The 26542-nt window shown below is 35.3% G+C and overlaps 2 protein-coding genes across 3 annotated transcripts; both read right to left on the minus strand.

Moving 5' to 3' along the window:
- Positions 1–1028: 1028 nt before the first annotated feature.
- On the minus strand, positions 1029–20780 carry LOC122404431 (neurofibromin). 2 transcript variants are annotated; one of them, XM_043408383.1, is made up of 23 exons: positions 20639–20780; positions 18171–18489; positions 17877–18095; positions 17107–17794; positions 16321–16591; positions 15847–16224; positions 15561–15747; positions 14977–15018; positions 14763–14836; positions 12837–14575; positions 12168–12716; positions 11875–12069; positions 9562–11650; positions 9329–9469; positions 8997–9255; positions 8813–8928; positions 8573–8689; positions 8149–8235; positions 7568–7770; positions 7266–7452; positions 6916–7142; positions 6655–6828; positions 1029–6308 (listed from the first exon to the last, which is right to left on the minus strand). In XM_043408383.1, the coding sequence occupies exons 1-22, from the start codon at positions 20696–20698 to the stop codon at positions 6738–6740; spliced, it is 8238 nt and encodes a 2745-aa protein (XP_043264318.1). In that variant the 5' UTR covers positions 20699–20780; the 3' UTR covers positions 1029–6308; positions 6655–6737. The 2 variants fall into 2 exon arrangements, with proteins under 2 accessions (XP_043264318.1, XP_043264316.1); XM_043408381.1 differs by having other exon boundaries at positions 9329–9490.
- A 1423-nt stretch (positions 20781–22203) lies between these two features.
- On the minus strand, positions 22204–25640 carry LOC122399033 (presenilins-associated rhomboid-like protein, mitochondrial). Its single transcript, XM_043399356.1, has 11 exons — positions 25587–25640; positions 25107–25267; positions 24489–24642; positions 24222–24405; positions 23981–24082; positions 23514–23683; positions 22879–23092; positions 22687–22788; positions 22503–22600; positions 22282–22434; positions 22204–22238 (listed from the first exon to the last, which is right to left on the minus strand). Exons 3-10 carry the CDS (start codon positions 24533–24535, stop codon positions 22338–22340), a joined length of 1014 nt encoding a protein of 337 aa, XP_043255291.1. The 5' UTR covers positions 24536–24642; positions 25107–25267; positions 25587–25640; the 3' UTR covers positions 22204–22238; positions 22282–22337.
- Between the last annotated feature and the right edge of the window lie 902 nt (positions 25641–26542).

Below are 26542 nucleotides of genomic sequence, written 5' to 3' on the forward strand. Positions count from 1 at the left end.
TAACCAAATAAGTAACACACGCGGCTAACACCAGCGCTCCCTGCATTCATTCTAGAAAGTTACAGTATTATTACATTACAGATTACACAGTGACTAGAGTGCGAGGCTATGCTGAACGAGAGGCAGCAAAGCTGCGAGTGTTTCATTATGCATAGAACAGATAGACAGAGACGCACTGAAATCAAACTCATGTTATTTGCAAGTACATATTTCGCAAAGCTACTGCAAACCAAGCTACATGCTAGAATTATTCAACTCTCTCCGAGTCGGGTCCTTCGGGCTCCCGGCGGGCTCCCAGCGGGCTGCGTGCCCGAAAAATCCAGTTATCAAGGGCAGTCGATTCGATCCTTTTAAACAAAATAATTATTTGGCATTGCTAAACTAGAAGATCGAAGGAACTTTGCTTACTTCTATCACTCTAGTTTAGTAATCTGGTTTCTAAGAACTTGGATTTCATCTATCCTTCTTCGGGTCTCTGCTCGCAGCAACCAACCTCTTCGTGGTGAGACCCGATATAATCGGTGTTCCCTTACCCACGATGAAAAGTTCTTCTTCGTGGGTAACACCAAGCTAATGGCTGCGAATTTAGAATTGTTTCTTGAGACATAAGAGGAAATTATACCGTATAAAGTTTTATAAGATCTAAGATCTCATTCCGTTAAAAAACAATAAAATTTCTGTAATTTTATTTTCTGCCTCGCTTCATCTTGCGTTTGTCGTGTAACCTGTTGGTAATGTGTAAATACTTGATTGTAATTAATATTTATATATTTTTCAAATGTTGTCGACGCAATATGTATTTATCGATTCGCCCGCATAAATAACTATTCACCGAGTTTCATAATAAAGGATAATTCCTCAAGTGTTTCTTAATTACGTAAGTAAAGTTTTATAACGAAGAGAGTGATAATTATTTTTCGAATATATTGATATAACATTTGTTTAATTTTAGTCACCGGTTACACACAATTCCGTTTTGTTTGTAAGAATATCATTGCTTTTTAAGACGGATGAATGAATATCAAGGATTTTAATTAAAATAATGTACATCAAGAACATTTTTCAATATTTGAAAGTGTCATCGGTGATGTGAGGCGGGTTGCGAAATGCTAACAGCGAAACCATGCTTCGGCGAACACCCTTGTACCTTACACTGTACTTGGTTTACCGAGAGAACGGCTTATTCAAATCAGAATAGTCGAATAATTTCGTAAAGTACATTAATATCGCTATGGCGTATTGTACGCTTTTTTTCTGTTTTTAACATTTGACAATTGTTCATTTTCATCGGAAAAAAACATTGTTTTGAGAAAAACTAGCGGATATTTTGCAAAACACGTGCGATGCGCCATAGATAATGATATTTTATACGCTTGTGCCAAAGTAAAAGTATGTAAATCCGTTGAACAATTTTTCTGAAATGGTGTACATTGTTTTAAAAAGAAAAGAACATTGTTTCTCGCATAAATCTTTACATTATCTATTTCAATACATTCCTAAACTATAATAGGGTTCCTCTCGTGACACATCAGCCTCTGCTGCTTTCTAAAGTTTGCTATCTAAACGCAATTCGAGCCTCTTTTGCATTATTTGCAGCCATTGCGCGTAATCGTCGTTCGGAAGTCGCTGCACGTGTCTCAGTCTCGGCAAACATTCGCAGCGTTCAGACCAAATTTAGAAATCGATGACCTCTATTAATTGCAAAACGCTATCGTATCTATTATTCAAAACGCAGAAAGCCATTAACACCGCTATCTCAACTATTTCAAAGCCACCCCCCGTTGGTGACTCGTTCACACTTTCTATATTATTTAAAATATTAAAATAATTTCCGATTATATTACAGGACGAAAGGGTGTTTACTGGTGTCGAGTGGTCAGATTGTCGAGGTACCTACTAATCAAATACCATTCGACTCGGAGTGCGCGCTTCCATAAAAGTGGCTACATCTTCCTCGTTGTTTTGCATTTTCAAAGAAACTGTTCGCATAATAATTACACGTCCCACTAAGGAAGTTTATGGCCAATTAATAAAAAGTAATACGATTGTACACTGCCTCTTGTAAATATTAGAACACTCGACCGAAACGTGATTAATCTTTGGATTGTTAGAAATCCAAGAAAATAAGTATTCCGGTAATCTCCTGGGTATCGTTTTAAACTTTCAAATTGAAATAATGTTTAAAAAATTTCGGCCAAGCGTTCAAACACGTACGAGCAGCAGGGCAACGTAATTAATTATTTTGCTATCGAGATTTTACAGAAATAGAAATACATTACTGCCTCGAAAGATGCTTGCCCGTCAGATCTTTGACCTTGTAAATTGCTAGCCTCACCAATCTTCCGACTACATATGCCCGGCGGCCAGCGCCCGAAAACGATAAGGCACGTGCTGAGTCATCCACTAATGAAAAATGAAACTTTTATTTCTTTATTTTATCTTTACGAAAGTACTTTTAACGTATTGGCAAGATGTTTTCCAATAAAAGGGAGACCAAATACGACGTCGTTTCAACGATTTTTAGTCAGTCTGACTATGTATGTACACCGGGCGGTATTAGAACCTTTCGCTACTACCGATAACTTGGGATCTATTCGCATTACCGGTCCGTTCTCGATCATTTAAACTGTACGTATTTACAATTGTATGCGACATTCCCGGTCGAAGCGTGAATCAAACGAAGAAAAGGCAAAAGCGGAACTTGAAACGGACCGGATAATCCGAATAGGGGATCCTAAATCATTCACCAGGAAATAATCTGTGGTCACGTCGTACGACTTCTCGGTGGTCTTTCGCAAAGTATTCTGCACACGGTACAAGAATCGTTGTACTGAACATTTGTTTAAATTACGTTGTTAGAAATGCTCTCTTTCATTTAATACGTTGACTGTCACGGTGGGTGATTACTGGTGGAAAAACCCTTACAATAAACGAATCCTAATACAACAAAATAACACACGAGTACTCCGTTGAATTATCGAACATTTCTATTTGTTACACGTTTGAAAGAGCGTCGATGACGTTTACAGATAAAGAAGAAAGTTGCCCGCTACGTGGCAGTCAACGCGTTAAGAAATAATTTTGAAAACAATAATCGTACATCTGAGACAACGAAGTAATAAAATATTATTGCTTGGGCACATGCCGCTGGCGGCTCGTACGACCAAACTGCGTAGACGTTTCACGAACGAACCGTACGGCCATATTGCGTACCGTAGCGAAAGTATTAATTTCTGTCGCCCAAAGAGAATAATGATTCTTCTCCTTCCTTCTCCTTCTCGGCAAGCTTCGCGAGTCGTCGCGCGGCTACAATTCTACATATACGACAGGCCTGGCCTGGTACAACCTGAACTCCGGAGCTTACAGAGCTTCCCGCCGCCCTCGATTACATCGTAAAAGAAAACCGTCGATACGCGATCATCCACTGGTTCACAGATCATATTCACCTTTTTGCAAATTTTCTTAACCAAGATAAAATCCAATGTAAAGTTATTGTTCCAGAATGAACAATTTTATTGCATCTATGCAACGATACTTAAACGAGGAATAATATAAAATACTTATTTAACGCTACAAGTATCAATTGGTCGCCTGTTGTTTCTGCCACTCGGAAGGTGAATTTCTTAATTTACAAAAAGATGAAAATGATCTGCAAGAGTTAATTTACAATTTCTGTCTCTTATAAGTAATGGTGGGAGACTAAACGGCGTGAGGGACCCCTCTCGTGAACAAGCCTGCTATATCATGTTACTGCAGCGATACATACATATGTATAACGCGATGCGCAGAGTTCCTATAACGCTGACTGCGTGACAAAGCGATTCGTACGTAGGGTATTTCACGCAAGTGGGAAAGGCTAGATCTTTCAGACAAGTAGACAATTTTTTGGATCTCTAACCAACCACGTTTACAGATTATAGCTTTTCCTAATTGCGTGGGACAACCTGTACATTGTTTAGTTGGCGAACAAATATAGCAATCTACTTTATGTCGGTTGAGTACAAACGGCTACGCAGGTTTATAGACGCGTGTTAGCTACAAATTTATAAACGTACAATAATACTTCGCTTTAAGGCGCTATTCAATTCTATTCGTATTTATTAAATATATTAAAATAAATAGATTTTAATTAAAAAAATATACAGCCATCAAAGTGTTAAGGTTTACAATATGTATAATATTATTTCTCTCTCCAATCCATATTATTCATACTTTTGCATTCGTTTAGGCCTATCTTTAGGCATTCTATTTGCAATCGTTTAGGCCTGTTTTCTTTTAGGCCTGCTGCTGTTAGGTATTTAATAAATAATAATGCAAGTACGTTTTCAAGCTTTCGAATACACTGGCATTTAATTAAAGGCTGCGACTCGATTTACAGCGAGAGTTTGGAACCGAATCCGCTATATTTACGAGGTATTATTGTACCGTTTGCTGCCTATACTGTCAAAATTCTAACGCCCATAAAAACATCCCGCCAGGTCCGCTCAGAATTGTTAACAGTTTTTTTTGTTGTTGCGGGATCGCTATATTTATTCCACCAAGTACAGTGAGTCCTCGAATTATGTGGATTTGTAAATAGGCAGTTATACTCCCACTTATTTCTTATTCATATTTTTATGTGCGTATGTATTTACATATTAAATAAAGTTCTCTTTTCTCCAATTTTCTTTCCATAAAGTGGTAAAATTGGATTTGTTTTACTTTAATTAACTTTTATAACGAAAATTGTATAGTAAATGTGTTGCAAGAAGAAAGATCCGTCCTGATAGAAATTGCCAATCATATTTTTAATCTGGTTGCGATCGTTCTTTTTCCTTGCAACGCATTCGATTTATACAATTCGATACACGGAAAGCTCCAGAATGAACCAACTGTGTAAGTGGAGGACTTACTGTGTACCTAAATACCTAATCTACACGCGGCTAACCTACGAATCCAACGAATCGCAGGAATCGCCATGAAATAACAATGCTCTTTCGATAGCTTCGTAATATTTAAAGATTAAAATAAGTTACGAATCCAAGGATTCAAATATTATTTATTTAAACATATGCTTTGAGAACAAACTCCGATACATGTAACCTAGTAACGAGCGTGTATGAAAACGAAAAAAGCACAATGTTTTACCAACAACTTCCTCGATAGTTAAAACTTATAATCAATTGTCGATCCAACGAACAATTATTACTTATAGAGTATGTAGGCATTGCATTTCGAAAATAAATTCTTATATGTGTAACCTAGACACGACGAGTGTCTATGAAATGAGAACAATGCTCCGCGATATTTAAAGTTTAAACTAAGTTATTGAGAATAATATTGAATATATTAATAATTGCAGAATAAAGAACGAGGTTTCTCGGTGAAAAGCTTAAAGCTGATTTTACTAACGAATATAGGCTCCGTATACATACATATAAATTCTATGTATATGCAAAAGAATACATTCTCAAATAGTAATCATATGTATATTTCATAAAGAGCAGTTTCATTCTTGGATCAATAGCTTATTTCGAACTTTAAATTCCATGGAGCTATTGATAGAGCATTGTGATTTCATAGTGATTCATACGACTCGCCGCACCTAGGTTGTTAGGTCTATGGTGGAGTCAAGAAAGAATCGTTGGCTGCTAGGAGAAGTTTAAAAAACACGAGCCACCATTTTCTACCTTACTCCTACCGCCTCGGATATTCATAGCGTAGTATTCCAAACATTTTACGATTATCGTGGTTGTCAAATAACGGTCGTTAATTTTATCCGAATTTTCGTTAATAATATTTCTTGTTACCATTACCGTTGTTATTACTATCACTTACGAATATCGATAAATTCAATATCTAAGGTCCATTTCGCCAAACTAAACTCATAAAAATAAAGATACATGCGATATGCTCGTTCAGTATCCACGTCATCGGCCATGGCAGTAAGAAGGGGAAGAGTTCTCCGGAACAGTGCAAATGGCGGGAAGAAGTCTCCGAAGTCAATTCTGTCGTTGATTACACCACAGGTTAAGTCTTACTGAAGGTTTCTATCATGCGGTCAGTAGTAGCATAATGATTCTGCGCACCTACGTCGCGCAGCCACACGAGCGTGCATCAAGTACCTTCGCCGCGCGAGAACGAGAAGGTATAATGTAAGCTAAACCGTTTGTCCTTTGGCGAATCGAATCCATGTAATCCCTGGTACAAATATCTTGCTTGGTATTTCATTCTTTCTCGCTGCTCACTTTCATTCCCGTCTTCTGCAAGCCGTCAAGAAGCCGTGAGCGTAAGGATCAGCCACAGCCCGAGTTACAAAAGGTCGGTCCCTGGAATAGAAATGATACCAAACCTCGAAAGATGGTCATCGCCAGACCCTAGCCGTGAGCATCTTTCAAAGTAAGTACTACGGTAACGTAACGATGAGACGCCGGTGCTAAATGTAACCTGGATATAGTACGTCGAGACTCCACGTTTCAAAAAGATGCTGCTACGATGAAAAAAATAATCGTACAATATACAAAATTATACTTTCCGTCCATACTTTTCATGTTATCTTTCGAAAAATTATGCTAGCGCATTCTTCAGAATCTTCTGATTAAAATGAGTCCAAACACGACATAAATCAGACTGCTTTAAATTTATTCTCATTAGACATGTTTTTGTTCGACATACCTTAATTTTTGTTGCAATTTCCAACCAACTTGTCCTTTTCTTCCATATTTACTGCACTGTTTCTTCGATTCACATGCCAATCGCTAAGGTTGCGAACTGCTACTGCTACTAGTATTTTCTCCTTGGCTTATAGGATCCAATGAAACGACGTCTCCTCTGCTATCGATACTGCGGCTAAAATTAATTCTATTACCCGTATCGTCCGGTTGTTACTCGATTACGCTAAGAAATGATGCCTCACGACAGAAATCAATCGCTTACTCTCTATGAACAAAAGACGTAATACTTCTATCAGTCCGATCGGTCCAATAAACAGAAGTTTTGCTTTTCGATGCTTCTTCGGATTGATTACCATCCGTTCGTTTACTTTTTTCTGTTGAGGTTTCATTACTGCTCGATCCTTCGGATTCATCAACTGGTAGACACGTCTCTACCATTGCATCCAAGCAACTAACTAACAACTGTGCACTTTTAGCTGTGCAATTCGACTAGAAAATATTATTGATTAAAATTTACGATCTCCGTATTTTTTACATACCAACGTAATTAATTTTACTTTTGATTCTATTAGTAATTAAAATTAAGCATTTATAGATGACATATTTACTTACGTTCGTGTATGGGCCTGCAAATCTCCATAAACCACCAAACCCGCAACTTTGTAAATAATGTAACTGTTGTTGACTTGTATCCTCAGATGCGATCATATTCTGTATAATTGCTTGTACAGAGTTCAGTATACCTTGATCATGACACGAGCAAAGTACACTATTAATTTTTGCATCCAGCAAATTGTGACTGTAAACGAATTCACGCTAATTAAAATAAAATTAAATCATATTTAGAGCGACTTATAGTATATTAGCGTTTAACATATATATTCTGAGAACATTTTTTAAGAATAAAAACTTACATCACTGGAAATACCTTTGGAAACACTACAGAGGCTTCTGCAAGATATTCATAAAGGATCCGTTGCTCATTTTCGTCGGACGAGTTTTTCACCAAAGTAACCAAAACGGTTAAAACTAAAGTTTGGGTTGAAAAGTCTGTCAGCACTTCTGGATCGAGCAATACATTGTTTTCGTTGCTCACGCTTACTCTGGCACTTCGATTCTGTAGAAATTACAAAATCTTTCATCGACGTATAGTTTTTCGTTGCATTTCAAATCAATAAACTGTTTAAAACACTTGGCGGATAATAAAAAGTTAAGCAAGGTACTTTTTGAGGGTATTTTACTTTGTAAATAATAATAATAATAATAATAATAATAATAACAAGTATAAAAATAACAAACGATATAGCTAATTAAAATATGATTAATTGAACCCCTTTAAATGGTTGAAACAGTTTTTTGTCAAAGATTTATACCTGATGAAAATCATGATCCCCCGTGTTAAATTATGGTTGAAAAGAATAATTTTCGTGGATGCATGTATGCATAAGTACTTCCTTGTGAAATAACACTATACATATAAAATAATGATAAATACCTTTGGTTCTGCTTCTTCGGTTGATTTTGTTTCCTTTGCAGTTGGTACAGAAAAGGATCGCTGTGTTTTAAATAAAATCCGTCCAGTCTTGTTAATGACGCGTACATCGTCATTTTTTGATAAATTGATGAAGTATGACACATATAAGTGACAAGTTACATTGTTTTTTACACAATCCAGGCACAGGTAAGGTAGATATATGCAAACGTGAGCATAGACACCGATAGAGTAAACAGAGGTACATACAAGAACACAATACAACAAATAATATTATTCGATATAAGATCTTAGTATTAACGCTACTTTCGTATTTTAAACAAATTTTGAAAACAACTCGTTTGGTCACTTTACATGAATCACTCTGTACGTGAAAATCAAATTCTTAAAAACAAACGATGACTGACATTTATAAAATACAACGTACCTGATGCGTTGAATACTGTTTCTGTTGCCTAGCTTGAGTGAGGGCAGATTGATCAAGCAGATCCCACGATTTTTGACGACGATTAGTCGGATTGCTAGACGTTGCGTTAGATGTATCCTATATAATAATTCACAGTTTGTTAATTAATATTTACTTTTAAACATCTATTATACCTTTTAAGGGTTAAACCAATCTTACGCGTTTCAGTAGTAAATCGTAAAAAATATAAAAACCACTCACTGTATGATGTGGAAGCAAATTATCGAGACAATCTGTGCTACCAGATTCTGCATTTTTGGCGATCGAGTGTCTAATATGACATCTACTTCGTACTTCTTCCGACACAGATACCAATGCTAATTGTGTGTAAATATAACAATTATTAATTTCAATATACGAGCAAGAATAATTAATGCATACTTACCAGCCAAATAAGCTACACTTTCCGGTGTTACTTCAAATTTGTCTCTCCTGAATGGTTTAGCTACAATACCTAATAACATAGTTAGCACTCTAGCTGTTCTTGTAACAGTGGTTGGTGTGGGATGCCTATATCCTTTCAAAAGATGTCCAACTAACGCAAAATGGAAATTGGACTTAAACGAGAGTCCTACGGCTTGATCCAAATGTTTGAAATGCCATTCTAGAGGCTCGCGTGTCGACATCATAACGTGTTCCAAAGTCTGAGAAGAATATTACAATTCTTTGGGATGATAATCACGTACATTATTATAGATGTATACTATAAATTTGTACCTTATCGTCGAAAGTCCCTTGAGAATCCAAAGTATGCAAATTCTGCTCGAGAAGAGCTAAACCGCATGCATACAAAGATGCTTCGTCCAATTGGAGGACAGATGTTGCGACCCAAAATAAATATCGATGTATGGGAGATTCCTTGGGGAAAAATTGAAACAACTATCAAGAAAAATTGAAAACATAGAAAATAACATCGGGAATATTTTAAAAGAGAAGAGAACGTGACTTACGGGTCTGAGCAACGGTTGTAATCGAGTGAGGCACATAATAATTGCTTCGAGCAATGTAATATCATTAAAACTCTCAAGCGCTTTCACTAATATTCTCAGTAACTGCTTCATATCTTGATCGGTTATACTTTTACTGATACATCCGAAAACGATCAAAGCTCTCGGCTGAAGAGCTGGATTGAAGCAGAATGCGAAATTTCTCGCTAAAGAGGTCCAGGTTTTCAACCAATCACACTGTGGAATGTCTCGCATACAAGCCTCCATAATTTCAAGGAGAGCGTCCGTAATAATTTCTAAACTGGTTAACGAGAGTCTTTCTTTGTCATGCGTGCCGGTAACGCTACGCTCGTTACCGAACCACTTATCGTTCGAATGTCTATAACTAGATCTAAATGCCGTACCCGCAGCAGATTTCACTTTACTAATACCAAAAAGTAAATAAAATTTCGGAAGAGAAAAATCAACCAAACTCATTCGCAATATCCTGTATGTATCTTCTGAAAAGGAAGGCGAGCTACAAGTGCAAAGCGAGTGAATGCTGTTTATAACCAAACCATGAGTGGATGCACGCATACTTAGACTTCCAGAGCAAACGAGAAACGTTACCGTGTGAAACAAATAGGGTAGATGTTTCCCTACATCTAGACAGTTGTTAAAAGACAACATGAGTAAATATCTTGCCAAAATGGCTATATCATCCCATCTTGTATGTTGTTCTAGCAGCGGTGTAGGAGACGTGCATGTTTTATCTACAACTCGACAAAGTCTTCCTATTACTTTCTTCGCCACTAACTGAACGTTTCCGGAAGCTAAGGCCACGGCCGTATCGGCCATTATTTCAACCGTTGGAGAACCGAGCCCGAAACTGACGCTACGTTGAATGAAATTATCCAAAACCGTGTCTATCAAATCTGGCAATCTGCCAATCGTACTCCATATCTTGGCTTGTATACTCGGATACATTTCCACCTCGTCGATGGTCAACGTGACCAATTTCTCTAAAATCTTTGTAACTTGCTTCTGCCGATTCCCTCCTCCATCGTTTGGTTTATAGAATCGTACAAGATTGTTCAACCACGGTGTCATATACTCTAAACAGAGATGTTTTAATTCGATGCTCGATAAGCCAAACCCTTGTATACATTCCTCTAGAAACTCTAGCGTAAGATGGGGATCCTTCGCGGCTAAAGTTTCGCTCAGGTGTTTTATGAATATTGTATTGTTCGATGGTATACAAAGTCCAGATGTTTCCAACAGTTGTCCCTCGATTTTTAAATCAAACGTCGCGGTTAACGCGCACAATTGATTGTACGCTGCTGTTCTTAGATTTGGATCCGAACTACCGAGATTCAATAGTGCCATGTTCAATAACGTGCCAGGTACATGTTTAGGTCTAATCTTCGGGTGGACAGACACAGACTCCGGCTGCGACAGTACCCATCGATTTCTTATATGAATTATAGCCTGAACGATATTATCACGGTCGTTATGAATAAAAGACAGCGGGCCAGTTTCGTTTGAAATGGTCAATGTGAATTGATTGTCGTCTAGTAAACAAACTTTTTCTATTTCCGACGCATAATAAACATCGTTTAAAAAAACGGAATGCGACAATACTTTGCATCTCTCCGCCGAAGTAATTTGTATGGCAGTTGGTCCAACTTTTACGGATACTTTCGTTTCCTTGTGAGACAGTTTCAAAGCACTGTTGAATACTTTTAAATCTTCATCGAGAGAAAGTGTCGCGCCGGGCAATTTTTGTTGGTCAACGTCGATCACGTCGTTCAAACGGCCCGGCCCGTCGAGAAACACCACCTTTTTGTTATTTTTCAATGGCGCCAAGATTCTGTCGTGAAACTTTGTACATTCTCTCACCCAACTATTGCAATTGTAAATATACGCAGCGTGAATCTTCTCGTAAGCAACTTCGGGTAACACGTAAAACCATTTCTGTAAATATTCCGTTCGAAACCGATTCTCTGAACACGTGTGGGTAAAATCAACAACCAATTCAAACGGAGAATGACAAAATGGTTTTAGCGTAAGAATAACGTGATATATCAACAAATCACCATTGGTGTCGTCGATCCTAGAAAGATACAGAAATAATATTACATTGCTTTTCTCTCGCTATAAAGTAATTCTAAAAATATTAAGTAGTACATAACAAAGACAAGACACTCCCCGATTAGCTATCTTAGCTGTATTACTTAAAATTTCTTTTCCCGATTTCCCGCTAAATATAACGAGAGAAATGCGATGTCGTAGACCTATAAAATATACCTAAAGCAATGTAAAAATAGGGACACGTACTTGTAACGTCTAGCGATATAATAAAACACTGGATACCCCTGTTTGCTAGTGCCTGCTTGGTAGAAAATATTTAAATTCTTAATGCTCTTAAATTCTTCTTTTTCGTGCATATTGTGTTTCACCATAATTTCTTCAAAATTAGTCGAAGACATATCGATGCTCGACCACGGAGCGTAAGACGATGAAAATAGTAAACTGTTAAAATAAAGTTGTACAATTTACCCCCAATAGGTAGGTAACGCCCTCGCCCTGTATAATAATGAAGAAATTTTTTTTTAACCACGAACACTTACTGTGAATCTACTGGTTTGTGTTCCGGTGGACCAAGGTACGCCAACAACGTGGCCATTTTATCGAAAGGTCTCCTTCCTACCGCCTTATGATCTCGACTGCTGCTAAGATAATCACCAATTCGTTCTTGATGATTCCAAAGCAATCTGTGCAATGCCAAAACATTAGCGTCCGATACGAATGACATCGGATGACTGGCCTGATCTACCGTTTCGCAATCCGATGCTATCTGTATGAAAAATCTTCTCCCGATTTCGAAGTGTGCTCGCAAAAAATCATTGAACGGTAACATGTGTTGTTCCTTGCTAAATTCCACGTGATTTGCAATATTTTGAAGTATTTTAGACATTAGCATAAGACCTCTCTTAACCTGAGGAGGTACGGGTTTATTCACAATGCCCATTTCTTGAGGCGAAACGATAGCTGGATTTATGAATCGCAAAAATATTACAGTCCCGACAGCTCCAATATTATTTTGCGGACATTGTGGGAATCTTTTGCTGAGTACTTGATACAAACAATGGCACATCGATCGCAATTGCGGCGGAAATCTAAAAAATTCAACCGACTGATGATTAAACGAATCAACGTAAACAAAATGGAATGAAAATTAATCTATGGACACAAAATGGGGTTGCGAAAAATAATACATAAATTTCTGATCGACTTACCGATCAGCCGAAGACACTATAGCATCAAATACTTTTTGAGTCAATGCTATTAAATTGCGGCCGTTTTGTTCTATATCTTCATTGGTATCGATTCTTGCGCTATCAACCTCGAAACTAGTCGTAGGATCGTCCAATAATGGTGTAATTAAAGGTTCCAGTAGATTTTGCAAGTAACTCGCACCATAAATTTTAAAACAGAACGCCATAATTTTGCTGCCAAGGCTGTTCCCTCGGAACAGCGTTTGCATACAATCGGAAACCTCAACCTCGCGATAAAACATATTCCACAAAAGAGGCGATAGTAAATGTTTAGCGTCGAACAGCGTTACAAAAACACGCGCCAATTCGTCCATTTGATTTGTCGTTACAACATTAGCCAAAGCCATCGCAATAGGCAATTCTCCTTTATCGCTGATCATTGTAACGAGCTGAACCAATTGCTCGAATCTATCGGCTAATACCGTTTCCGCTAATGTATCAAATTCTGTCCCTTGCTGAAGAATTTTCGTAAGAACTTCCATGAATGCTGCCCGTGTTTGTAAATCTGGATTATACCCTAAACTTAGCGAATGCATCAAACCGCTATCGATGTTTGCACTGAGGAGATTGCTCATTGCTTGTATGGTAGCATTGCGCAACGTAGACAATTTACCACTAGTTAAACGTGGCTGTTGAGATACAATTTCCTTTTCTTCGGCGGCTGCCTCGTTACATTCGTTTAATAATTTCATGAAAAGAGAGAAATATTTCAAGAACAATTGAGACTTTGCATCCATTAAATCACCACGATCAGACTCTTCGGGTTGAAGAGGAAGACCGCGTAATAATGCTCCGATTGCTTCCATACAAGCTTGATCTAAATCCCGCGTGTAAACGGTTAAATCTCCACTGGTTGACGGTGTAATCTGGTGAGTAGCACCCATCACCCAGTCGGTTAAATATTCCACGAGTTTATTTCGAAATTTCATTTCTTGTCGAAATGCTAAATCGTCTCGCCGTTTCATCATCGCTTCGACAAGTTGACATAATTTTGTCTTAATGTGCATAGAATGTACAGTCATGTCCAAATGTCTAACATATCTGACAATTGCCAACATCATCCCTTCTATACTGGTCATTCCAAGGTATTCGGAAGGTTGATCCGACTTCGAATCCAATATATTTTTCATTATAAATATTATATGCTCGATAAATTGGGTATTAACGTCCATAACTATGACTTGGCCTTCTTGATTAAAGAATTTCTCGACTATGCTTTTGATCTGATCGAAAAGTATCGGATACAATGCAGGACTCATTTCGTGACCCACTAGCTCTTTAACGTGTTTCTGAATTTGATTTCCAAATTTTTCATTGTTACAGATTAATAGCCGTAGTAATAAATTGAAAACAAATTGCGTACAATATTGTACTTCTTGGCTTGAATTTGATAAACCAGATGCAGTATCTTGCTGTTTTGTAGAACTTTTCTTTGGTTCTGGATATGTAGGCATGCCCGATAATGGTCTAGTTGGATAACGTTTTTGTAAACACACACCGCCTAGAGCACAGAGAAATCCTGTCATGTTCGCCCATTCGTTAATTTGTTCCTCTAATTCATGTTCCGAATTTTGATGCGACGCTCTACGTTTTCCTGTGCTTCTATGAAATTCCATCTGACCATCTTCTGTCTTAGATTTAGGATAATTCACTAACTGCCGAGAAGTCACTTCCCAATTTCTAAACGTTTCCTCCCATGCCTAAATAAACAACCAATCAATCATACCGTACTACGTTTATATCCGTTTTCTATTCATAAATGTTATATTGTCAAATATTATTTGTCTAGAATTATTTATTACATTATATAAATTACAACAGAAAAATAATGTCTCGAAACAAATTTTAATAAAAATATGAAATACGAGGTAATCTCGATATACATACAGGCTGTACACCGTTTACACAATGTTCTATCTTCCTCAATAAGGCCATAATTCTTTTTTGTAAAGCAGCGCGTCCTAAAAAGTACATGATATACTCGTTCAAAATATTATTCTCATTACGATTGAAATAATGATGAAAAAAAAAAAAGAAAAAAAAATAATACAGCATTGATTCTATAATACATATATGTATACAAATTTTGAACAACACTTACCATAATTATGATCGTGATAATATATCTTACTTTCCCCGCTGGCTGTTATGGTAACAAGGTCTTTAATACTCTACTGCAGCCATATAAGGATTATACTAATCAAAATACAAAGTGAATTCAAAAATTCATGAATGAATGTTTGAATTCAAATAAAAATATCTTCGCTAGAGACCCGAATCGAAATTGATTTAAAAACAAATAAAAAAATATTACTGGGGCGTTTCCCATTTTTCATAAAACTTTTAATAAAAATGCATTAATAATTCATTATTGTTTAGCGATATTTCATTAACTTGGTAAAAAATTATTTAATATACAGATTTTTTGGAAACACATTAGGAATTAGAAAAATAAAATTTTAAAGCAAACAAGATTATCTTTACGTCGTATGCACATAAAATGTGTATTACTAGATTATATTATATTCAACATTACAAATCACACTATTATTTAAAGTTAATCTTCTAGCGATATTTAATTTGGTCGTAATTTCTCGATTCGAATTCCTATTTTCTACTTTGAGAAATGTTATACTCATATTTAAATTTAAATAAAATGTTCATGTTTGAAAATTTCCAACTCACCAGTGATTAACACAGTAGAAGCTTGCGCCAATTCAAGATATAAATGATAGTTAGGAAGTAAACAAGTTACTGCTACTTCATCACTACCACAACGTATTTCTGCTTCTTCGCATAGCAATGCAAAACAAGACATTGATACTAAAACTGCTTCCATATTTATACTCCACAAGTACATGAAAAATACAACCTGAAGAATATAAATATTGTAATTTGTTTATTATTGGTAAAATTTCATCAATTTTTTAAAATGTACTTCTTTATTGTATTTATAAAAATACAAACAAACCTCTAGTTTAATATGTGCCTGCTTACAAATAGCAATCTGGCTACCCACATTCGCGTAATCCTTATGTTGTGCCAAAAAAGCATTTCTACAAATCAGTATTTCTCTAATCCATTTTAATATAGAGGTATAATTAACAATTTGATGTTGAATCAATTTTTGAGAAATCGAGGATAGAACTTGCGAACTAACATCCCAAAATGTATTAATTGGCGCTTCTGGATTCCACGCTTTTATTTTATCTGGATGATGTAATACTAACAATGCTTCCATTGCTTCGTATGCTATATCTAGCATTGTTGGTTGATGAATTAGAGAAACTAAACCATTAATTAATTGCAATGTCGAGCTTTGTATTTCATGACTAGCTTTCCCTTGATTCTGTAAAATGAGTAAAATACACGTAATAATGTAGAATATACATATGATATTCACTTTGCAAGCTGTAAGTGAATCTTTTATACACAAAATACTTACATTCAGTAATAACATAGGGTCAGCATGAATAAGTTTCACCATCCACAAGAGTAAATTTCTATAACTCGATGTTTCTTCTCCGCGATCTCTGTACTTATTCTGTTCTTTACCTTTGAGCGTTAAACTTTGAATCATTCGTAATGGCGTGTGTGATATGTAACTCTGTGTGACTTTATTTAAAATATCAGTAAACATATTCCTAAGTTCTGTACTACGTGAATACAGAAGATCTATTTGAGGCCACCATGACAGTCTTGGTTGAGTTACAATTCTAAGATAAAAAAAAATTAAAATTTGTAAAATCTGATATATTAAAAATCAGGCGTAATTTCTTTTTATTATGACCAATTTTTGTATCGAATCTTCAAGTCCTTATAAATCATTCGATCAGAATAAAAATGTAATTCTATATTTATGTATATCTAATCTAACATTGGGATGACGGATGGTCGGACGGACGACAACGCAGACGGCGATGGTAGGTCCGCGAAGATCCCAATCTGTGTACCCTCATACATGCTATTTCGCTTCTTTTTATTATCACAGTTAAAAATGTACATAATGGCAATTGTTAATAAGAATAAAAATTAAAATAAACGCAGACGAACAACATTTATGTATTCCGATTCGGCACAACGCGTATATAACATTTGTTTTCGCATGTATAATACGTACATAGACATACGTTTACATTTTACTCTATCTTATTATTTCCAGTAGATAAGAAACATCGGACCCAGTCATCGCCGTCCGAGTGTGTTAATTACAACATACGGTTTCCCTTACTTGTATAATGAGCTAACCAAGACGAATTGGTATGTCAATGGAGAATTTAGGTTCAAGCAAACTTTAAGTACTTCGTTATTGTGAGGTTTAATGCGAAAACAGCTAACAAAACAGTCTATCATTAGGTCGATGTCTTGGGCAAGATAGCTTTGACCACGAGAAAATAGCTTTCCTGGATTAAAAAATAATGCCATCAAATCATTCATTACATGTTGAACAAGCGTGAAAATAACGTTGTTCGAATCCTGATTATTTATATAGGTCGATGCTTTACAAAGTTTAATGCAAGTGACTGCAGCAGCTTCTACTAGTTGTCTGCTAGAACTGCCATGCATTCCTAGGCCTCGTTTTACACTGTCGATAAATTGTTTTTTCTTTGAATGCCTTGGCGAACATGGAGCACCCGAATCAGCATTGACAATTTCCTCCAAAACTTTTGGAGAAAGTATAAGGAGCATAATTTGCAAAGGCCAAACAGCTGCAGTTCTCCCCTTTTTATTGTCTACAAATGTATCAAGAATGTCAAATAACTCTTCGCATGCTTTTCCAAGATCCTCGTTAGGTTTCTTTTGAAGATCGGCAAATTCATGTGGATAAGTATCCATCCAATTCCAAATTGCTTTTTCCAAGGAATTCATAAGAACTATAGGTGCTGATTTTTTGAGCTGTTTAAATTTTTGTATCGTTTCTACAATAACATTGTAAGTGGTGTTAGCATACAACCGTGTACAGATTGATTAAAAATAAATATATTAAAATAGCAAACTTGCCGTTTAAAAGTCTCGTTAGCCTATCAACATCCACATTAATGTGCTGAATTAATTCAATGTCGCTATAATCAGCATTCTCGTCGCCACATTTTGCTAATTCCTGAAGTCTAGCTGATATTCTGTTAAATACAGCATTGAAAAAATTTAAGCTCAAGGCAAACAATACTTTACTTGCCAAATTTTTTAAATGAATGTTTTGCAGACTATCGTTCGGTACATCTAAAAATAGTATTTGGTTGTTTATATTTCTAATTACGTAACATATTATATTAATGATACCGAAGTTCTCATTACCTATAAATTGGCATATTTCTCTAAGCAGAAACTTTACGTTCATAGCCTCGTCAAATTTAGCAGTGTCTTTTGGTTGATTCGCAAGACACTTTTCCAAAGTATCCAAAACAATAATAATAGATTCATAGCAATGTTCCATGCTGTGAAATGTACGTTGACCCCCGATACATGGTACCATTTCATTGACACTTTGAAGTATCTTAGTGAGACTGGATATTACAAGGGAGAAACGGTAACGAGAAATTTGTATCAAGCATTTTTTGTTCCTTTCCTCGTTCATACGAGAATGGGTGGTTTGAGGGACACTGTGACACGGCAACTGCACATAAAAGAAAAAAATACAGTTCTAAAAACATTTATACATTGAAATGCATAAATAGAAAATCTATAATATAGCAAAAGTAAAAATACTGGAAACAATATTTCAATCAAATATGTGAAAAATAAATAAATAATATATGATCATTTTTCCAAAGGAATGTTTTTATTTTCAAATTTCCAAACTCTTGTAGTTACATAATTTTTTGTTTTTTTTTATGTATTTTTAATAATTTATAAATTCGTCGATATAAAGGAAATTGTTAAAATCTGTACGTTCGCAAAGACACTACTCTCTATGGTTTAATTTTAATTTTAATCTCTAGTTCACGCATGTATTGTGTTTTACATGTATGGAGAAATTAAAGGCATCGCTAGAATGGTATGTGTCTTTGAGAGAAAATTCAAACGTTACATGCATGCTCGTGTAATTGCATTTGGTAGTATTTAAGCGCATTGAAGTCTACCATAGATTCGAATTCTTCGATAAGCCGTGCGTGAAGCGAATGCAATTTTCATTCACGTATCCGTGACACGACGGAAGCGGCGTTGCATGGATATACATATGTAGAGGGGTTACAGAACGGGGAATGAAACTAGGTATACATATGTATAGGGTATCCCAATAACTCATGCCTGAACCTTTTTTGCAGCAAATATTTCGTTTAACGTTGTTCGATAAATGATTAACATTTTCGCATTAATATCAGAAACGTTAAAATCATTCGGATATACTATTCGTATAGAATGTATAAATTTCTCTGACGATTTGATTACAATTAATTGTACTAAACGGGCGGATGTGAATTTTCTCAATTTATTTGTATCGCATATTACGGAGACAAAGTTTTGATTCTAATCAGACTTAAAGTAAAAGATATTTACCGATTATTCGTATGGAATGTTAAAAATTTAACTCTCTAGACTCGCGTTATTATCACGATCGTATCATTTGTTTAATTTAAAAGAGGGTAACATTCGCGGCAAATTGTTGGGATAAATACCTACATTTTGGAACACCTTGTATGCACCTTAACTGAATAGCTGTGGAGTGGAGAGGAAAGGGAGAAGGGGCGAAGGTCAAACCGTGGACTCCACGGCGTGTAGAGGGAGAAGATCACGAGAAAGCATCTTCCCATGAATGAACGAATCAATCAACGGGACAAACGAATGACGGTATGCTCGCGAGGACGATACCAACACCTAACGACTAAAACAACGAAAAGGAGAATAACAATTAAATTTTCTGCATTAAATAGCACTTTACTGCGAAAGCCACGAGATTGATTTAGGGCCATTGCGTCATTAAAAATCCATTTCGCGTTTAACGCAAGTTCTAGCGTAACAAACGAGACTCGATTGTCGGTGTGCATGGTTCCGAGAATAGTTTTTTTACACTTTTATCATCGTGCGTGTGCATGCTTTTGTAGAAAACAGTTTTAAATAAGGAAATAAAAAATTGAAAGAAAGATAGTAGTGTCCTTTAACGAAGGTAACAAAAACAATTCCAAGAACTGTCCGCTGTTTGTCATGACGTTACGATAATCTTTTACCGTTCTTGATTACAAGTCAGAATCGACTAAAATGAAATGTAAGAACACTGTAAAATTTAACATTCAAACAACCTGACGGCTGTCAAAGTTGCCAATCCGATGTACACGTATTATTATCCGATGTTTGGTTTCACTGCACGCGAACGTTCACGTCTTTCACACTTGTCCCGCAATCCCCATAGAACGAATTTATGTCAATCGGACAGAATATTATTTCTATCCAGATTTATGTAAGCGATCAAAACGATCGCCTGCCGGCCTTTCCGAGTGCGCACAGCACACACACACGGCCTTTCTAATGTTAAGCGTTGGGTTCTTACGATGCGATCCACGATAAATGAAAAACGAAAGGTAGAGTGTGCGAGATTAATAACAGGAAACGCAGAAGAAGGAAGGGTAAGTAAAAGGAGGCAAAGAAAGAAAAGAACAGAGAGATAAAAGAAGAGAAATAGAGGAAGAGAATGAGAACGAGCGAGAGAAAGCACCGGAAAAGGGTAGGTAAGAAAGAGAGGGAACGGTCACGGAGAGGGAAGACGGATGGATAAGACGGGAAAGAAAGCTAAACAGATTTGTAGATCGAGTCACAGTAGATTATACCTGTTCCTCGAAACGTGTGATCAGCAAATTCGCCCATTCTTCCGGCTTTTGCGTGCCCATCGCCGTCCGAGGTTCAGTGACGAGCCGTCATCACGTACGACGATTCACCAATTCGCTACGAACATTCGACATCGGTACGTCGCCATTTACGAACGTCGACTGCCAGCCGAGAGAGCGCCGCGTCGGCTCGCCGCTCGCTCTCGCTCTCGCTCTTTCTCTCCCGTTGGGGAGGGGCGTCGCGACAGAGCCCTCAAGAATTACAGCGGGATCTGGGACGAAGATCCTCGCGGATGGAAACGATACCGACCGAAGCTATGCAATATTCCTGTCTAACTGACCAATCGCGTTCCACTATTTACGAATCTATGAAAATATTCGAATACCCTTACCGATAACAAAAACACTACCTGCTTACAACGAAGTCTTGCAATTCTCAGGGTTGAATGTACAGGATGTATCCGGGTGAATAGTAGTGCATACCGGGCAGGGGATGATTCTACGTTTAAAATTATGTCGAAAAAAAGAAATAACATTTTTTCGAAATAATTTAATATGAAATTTTATCGATCCGGTCTGTCTGTCCATTGATCACTACTCTACTTGTGCTCAAATTCAATTTCTACTCCGTTCTACACAGATTCTACTTATTTTTGCAAGTAGAATAACCTATTGCCAGCTTTTACCACACTTTACTTACAGAGATACAGCGTAGCACGTTGACCGCCACAGTGTTCACTGGTGACCGGCGCGGCGTTTCAAATTTCAAAATCCTTCTTCCAGACATTTATAACGAATGAATTCTAACATTTATAAACTTTAAAATAATGTTGGTATCTTTAAGAATGCTATAAAATGGCGATAACACCATTAAACAAGCGGATATTTCTTCTTTACGTAAAATATTTATATTTATTTGGTATTCGTATATTGTATTATTTATTCAGCTAACGTTGTTGAATAAAATTTACTCAGTTACATCTTTGCTTGAAGATGTAATTATGACTATCTAATTGATAGTCCGATTACGAATAATCTATAACGTCGTTATATGGATATTTGGATACTGATTGATACTGATCTAGTTTTAATATGGTGGACTATTATAGTTTCCCTTTGGCTGCGTGTTCAGGCTACTTTTCATGTAACGACGAGTTTCATGTAGGTATCCTTTTAAGTATGTTAAGAACGCGACGTAATACTAGTTTAGTGCTCATCAGTGATGCCAGAAAAGCACCGTCGGGTGCACACTCCACATGCCAGATACGCGTACATACGTGAGCTCGTGGAGTTTCGAAAAGACGACAAAGGCAAACTGACGCATGCCCTCTTTCTCGATTCTCCGAAGCTGCCCGAAGTAATTTCGGACCGCTTCGTGGAAGTCGAGAGAGAAAGGCTCACATTTGCCTTCTCGCTCCCACACAACTGAAATCCGACCTCCCGTCAACGGTATACGATTTGGCTTCTCGACTGCCCAGGCATTTTTACTTTCCGACCTATGTAGGCGCAAATTCATCTCTTTTTTTTAAATTCCTAATTATAAAAGAAAGTGAAAATATAAATAGTTACTTGCATCATTTGTTTGGCTTTTATTACTTGTTTTCACAGTTTTAATTTCTTGTATCAATCGCTTACTTTTATACAGGCGCGTGATTTTTACAGATTTTAGTAAAATTGATAACTTGTACGGTATATAAAGGCATCAATGAGACCCGGGTGGTTTACGAAAATTATGCCAAAATGTTAATACCGACATACGGTTTTGCCATATATTACTATTACCCCATGCTTGCCAAAACCTATAAAAAATATAATAAAAAATGTACAGATCCAACTGAATGTAAGTTTTTTTCACAAATGCACTTACATTCCAAATAACACTCCGCCCAAATGTGCCGCATGATCGAAATATTGCCAACGTAAGATACATCCTAAGATATCCAATCCCATTACTGCTTTAATTCCCTATTTGTAATAAGCAATTTTATTAATAAACACAATCTAATATGTGCATGATAGTTTAAATGATTGAAATTAAATTATCAGTATACCATGCTTGCTGTAAATTTGTACATGGGAAGAAAAATAATAGCAAGATACGTATCTGGAAATTGAGTACATACAAATCCAAGGATACCCATTACTGCTCCTGACTATATTGCAAATAAGAAATTATTATCATTATGAACAATATTAAATTTCAGTGATTTGCTAGAAACTGCATAAACTTCGCAAGTACTTACAGCTCCTAAACTAAGACTTTGTACACCGAGTGAAACTTTATATAAATTACTGACAAAATTAGACACTACGCCGCTGGTCAAATAAAGTGCCACAAACTGTTCTTTACCCAATGCTGTTACAGCTAAAGAACTGAAACTGTGCAGCACATACATGTTGGTTGCTAGATGTAAAAATGAATAATGGGAAAATGATGACAGCAGCATTGGCCAGCATCTTGCACCTTAATAAAAATGATAAAAATTTAATATTTTTCTTTGTACGGAGTGATTCTAAAAACTGGGACAAACTGTGTGTTTGTTTTAAAAGTTTCTGGATTGAATTCTTTTTTCAGCATGGTTCTGTAAAACTTGAAAGACAGGTGAGATATATTCGATGCGTGCACCTGTTTCTGCTTGACGTTTTTTAGAGGTAAATAGCGACACAGGTGCAAGCACGTTGTCCACATTCGGCTCATCTCAACTGTGGTCGAGATAAAGGAATAAAGAATCAACATCGAGTTGTTGGATTCACCTTTCTACGAATTTCTTGTATCTCTACTTGGAAAAGAGTTACAACTTATCTCAGTTTTGAGAATCATTCTGTATATACTAGAATATATATATATATATATATGCACATTCTATATATACATAACTTACGAGCTGCAGGATTAGTACAAAAATATTGTACCATTATTCTTTGGGATATCGGTAAACGCCATGCAAAAAATACTATGACATTTAGGAAACATATAGGAACGAATATTTTTTCTCCTTCGTTTAAATTTTTCCACCAAATTTCCATTTCATGTCTCCATCCTGTTTTCTGAATATAATCGGTATTTTAATATCTAATAAATGGTACCTGTTATACAGAATTGTACACGCAATCATATAAGATCATAGCTTTGTTATCTGTGCTGTTGGAGAAAAATGTCAAAAGAAGACGACAAATAAACAGTTTAAAGAGTACTACATTCATAGGACCATAGCTTTTTTATCATTGCACTTGTATAAAAAAATATAATCCTACAATTATTTTTTTAACTCTGTCGATAACAAAATTATGACTTAATAAAGTTGCATGAATTATCCATACGTATATATGTTTCATTATACAAACATGTATTCTCCATTGCTTGTAATGGTTCAGCATACTGTAGGTTTTTTCCCTGATACGCTCATATTCCCAAATGGCAGCAGCAGCGAATGTTGTTCCACTAAACTGACATGATGAAAATTATGAAACTCAAGTCGTAAGAAAAATGTTATATTTAAATTTATTCAACATAAATGCAATTGATATATACGTGTAACTGCTTTATTTTCTATTAAGATAATTATTTTCTTTATCGCTCGCTTACCATAATTGTGAAAGCAAATGGTTTCCACATGTTTGAAAAATGTACAGGTCCTTTTTCAATGTAATCATTTGGAAAAGATGGTTCCGATACTTTTGTTTTGCCTGTGAATTTTCTAAAGTTTCTAGTTTGTTTGTATATTTCAAGAGTATGTAATTTAGGCTTAAGTTGTGCAGTTGTAAAAATGCTAAAAAATATGAGAGTTGTTATTATTAAATTCAATATATCAATCTTTATACTTGAATTTTGAGGTATCAAAATATTTCTTACCATTTACATGCAGTATCACCTAAATATAAAAATGATCTGATAGCCATATTATTAATAATTTAAATATCTCAAGAACAATTTATCGGTCATACACTGTTCTTATAAACTGCACGCATATTGGAAGGATGTCAACTTTGACAAAACTGAAATACCCCTTTAAAATGAATAAACATTAGCTTGTTAAGTTGTGAGTTTGACTGAGAAAACACAGTAAATGTAAAAGATTTTATTCAAAGATTTATAAATAATTTAACATTAGAACTTATTTCACCATAGTTGTTACAAATTTGTGGTATGTTACTTTAGTAATCTTGTACAAAATTTATTTTACTATATTACATGTATATTTTGTTCTACTATTTTACCTGAAAACTTGAATAGATAAGAAAGAACACTTTTTAAAATATCGTTAATATAATCGTAAATCAATTAAAAATAACAAAAACAAATTGACTTATTACTAACAAAAAACTAAAGTAGGTAGAGCTCAACTTAGTCAAATACATCAAATACACGAAAATTATATGTATGTACGATAAATATTGTTTTTATATATTTGTTCATCTCATTATAATCAATTGACAATATTAATAAACAAACGGATTTGGTCTATTTTACCGCATATGAGTAGAAAGTTCTAGACAGAAAGGATCCAATCGTAAAAATATACTGCGTTAGTGTTACATTGCGTCAGGCATTAGCTATTCTCTCGAAAAAGTAGGTTCACGCCTTGTTTATTGGTTAGTTCGTGATAGTGCTGATATCTTCATGTTTTACACCTATCATGCAACAATATTCGCAGTGTAGTCTGTGGTTTAATTACTGACAATTACTATACAACTACTGCTATTAATATATGCATGTTTTCCTTATTATACTTATATTGTTAGAATAATATCAACTATTTTCGAGCTCGCATATGGTCGTTAACTTTCGATGACTACTAATTCATAGTGTGTTGAACTCGCAACGAGAAAGTTTACGAACATAGATGTTTAAGAAATTAAATTGTCATTAAAAAAAATTAAGTTGCCCTTCATTTCACCTTGATACCTCCGTCTAAGGTTAGATTTATTTTTATCGAAATAGTATACATACCTTTCAATTCCATACAATCTAGTCATAGAGTAACTTTAGAGATAATGTGTCGCAATACTTTTCGTAACATTATGTTGATTACTACGTACTTATTAGAATTAGAAAAATTAAAAAATTATGAAAAGGAAGGTGAACACAGGAGAAATAAAATAAAGGAAAATTTAGATAAGGAAACAATTTATTTAACTTTTTTTAGATAAAATTTTATTTTCTTTAAGATTTATTTAAAACATTTTTCAAAATTTATACAAATAACGAACATACCAGAAAAACCAAAAAACTACAATAAAATTGGGCTTTCTGGCGGTTTACTAAAAAATGAAATACCTTTTTAAATTAGACGAATTCGCTAATTGAAGCTGTTTGGATATGCTTGCTTCACATTATTAATGGTTTATAAACTTTATCAGTTTACTCGATAATTTTTACTTTTTTTTAATGCTAAACAACTTATAATATAATATACTTTCAGACATGTATAGAAACATATTTTACAAGTTAATAACGTTTCTAAATGTACTTTTTTATTTAATATTTCACATTGGTTTATTTTATTAACAGAAACTTCATGTTTGAATAATAAATAAAACTTTTTAATTACATTAATTTTCTATACACAGATAAAGAAAATATAATTTACACTGTATTTTACATTTTTTAATTATAATAGTACTACAAATAATTTAAGATAATTTTACATTGATCAATATTCTGAATCTGAATTTTTTTTATTCGACGATATATTTTTAGAACTTGACATGTAACTTTTATATAAAATAAGACAAAGTAACAGAGACACTATTGCGTGACTATAATATAGCATTTTAGACTCTTTTCTCTGTACAGTATATTTGTGTTGATTTTCTACAAATTCTTTATATATACTTTGTCTTTTCAAATTAATTTGAAAAGACTGTTTATAATGCTGCTGAGTCCACTCATCGAAATTATAAATT

The sequence above is a fragment of the Colletes gigas genome, unplaced genomic scaffold (assembly GCF_013123115.1).
Source record: "Colletes gigas isolate AHSC1104 unplaced genomic scaffold, ASM1312311v1 Colletes_gigas_Sc00002, whole genome shotgun sequence".
NCBI lineage: Eukaryota > Metazoa > Arthropoda > Insecta > Hymenoptera > Colletidae > Colletes > Colletes gigas.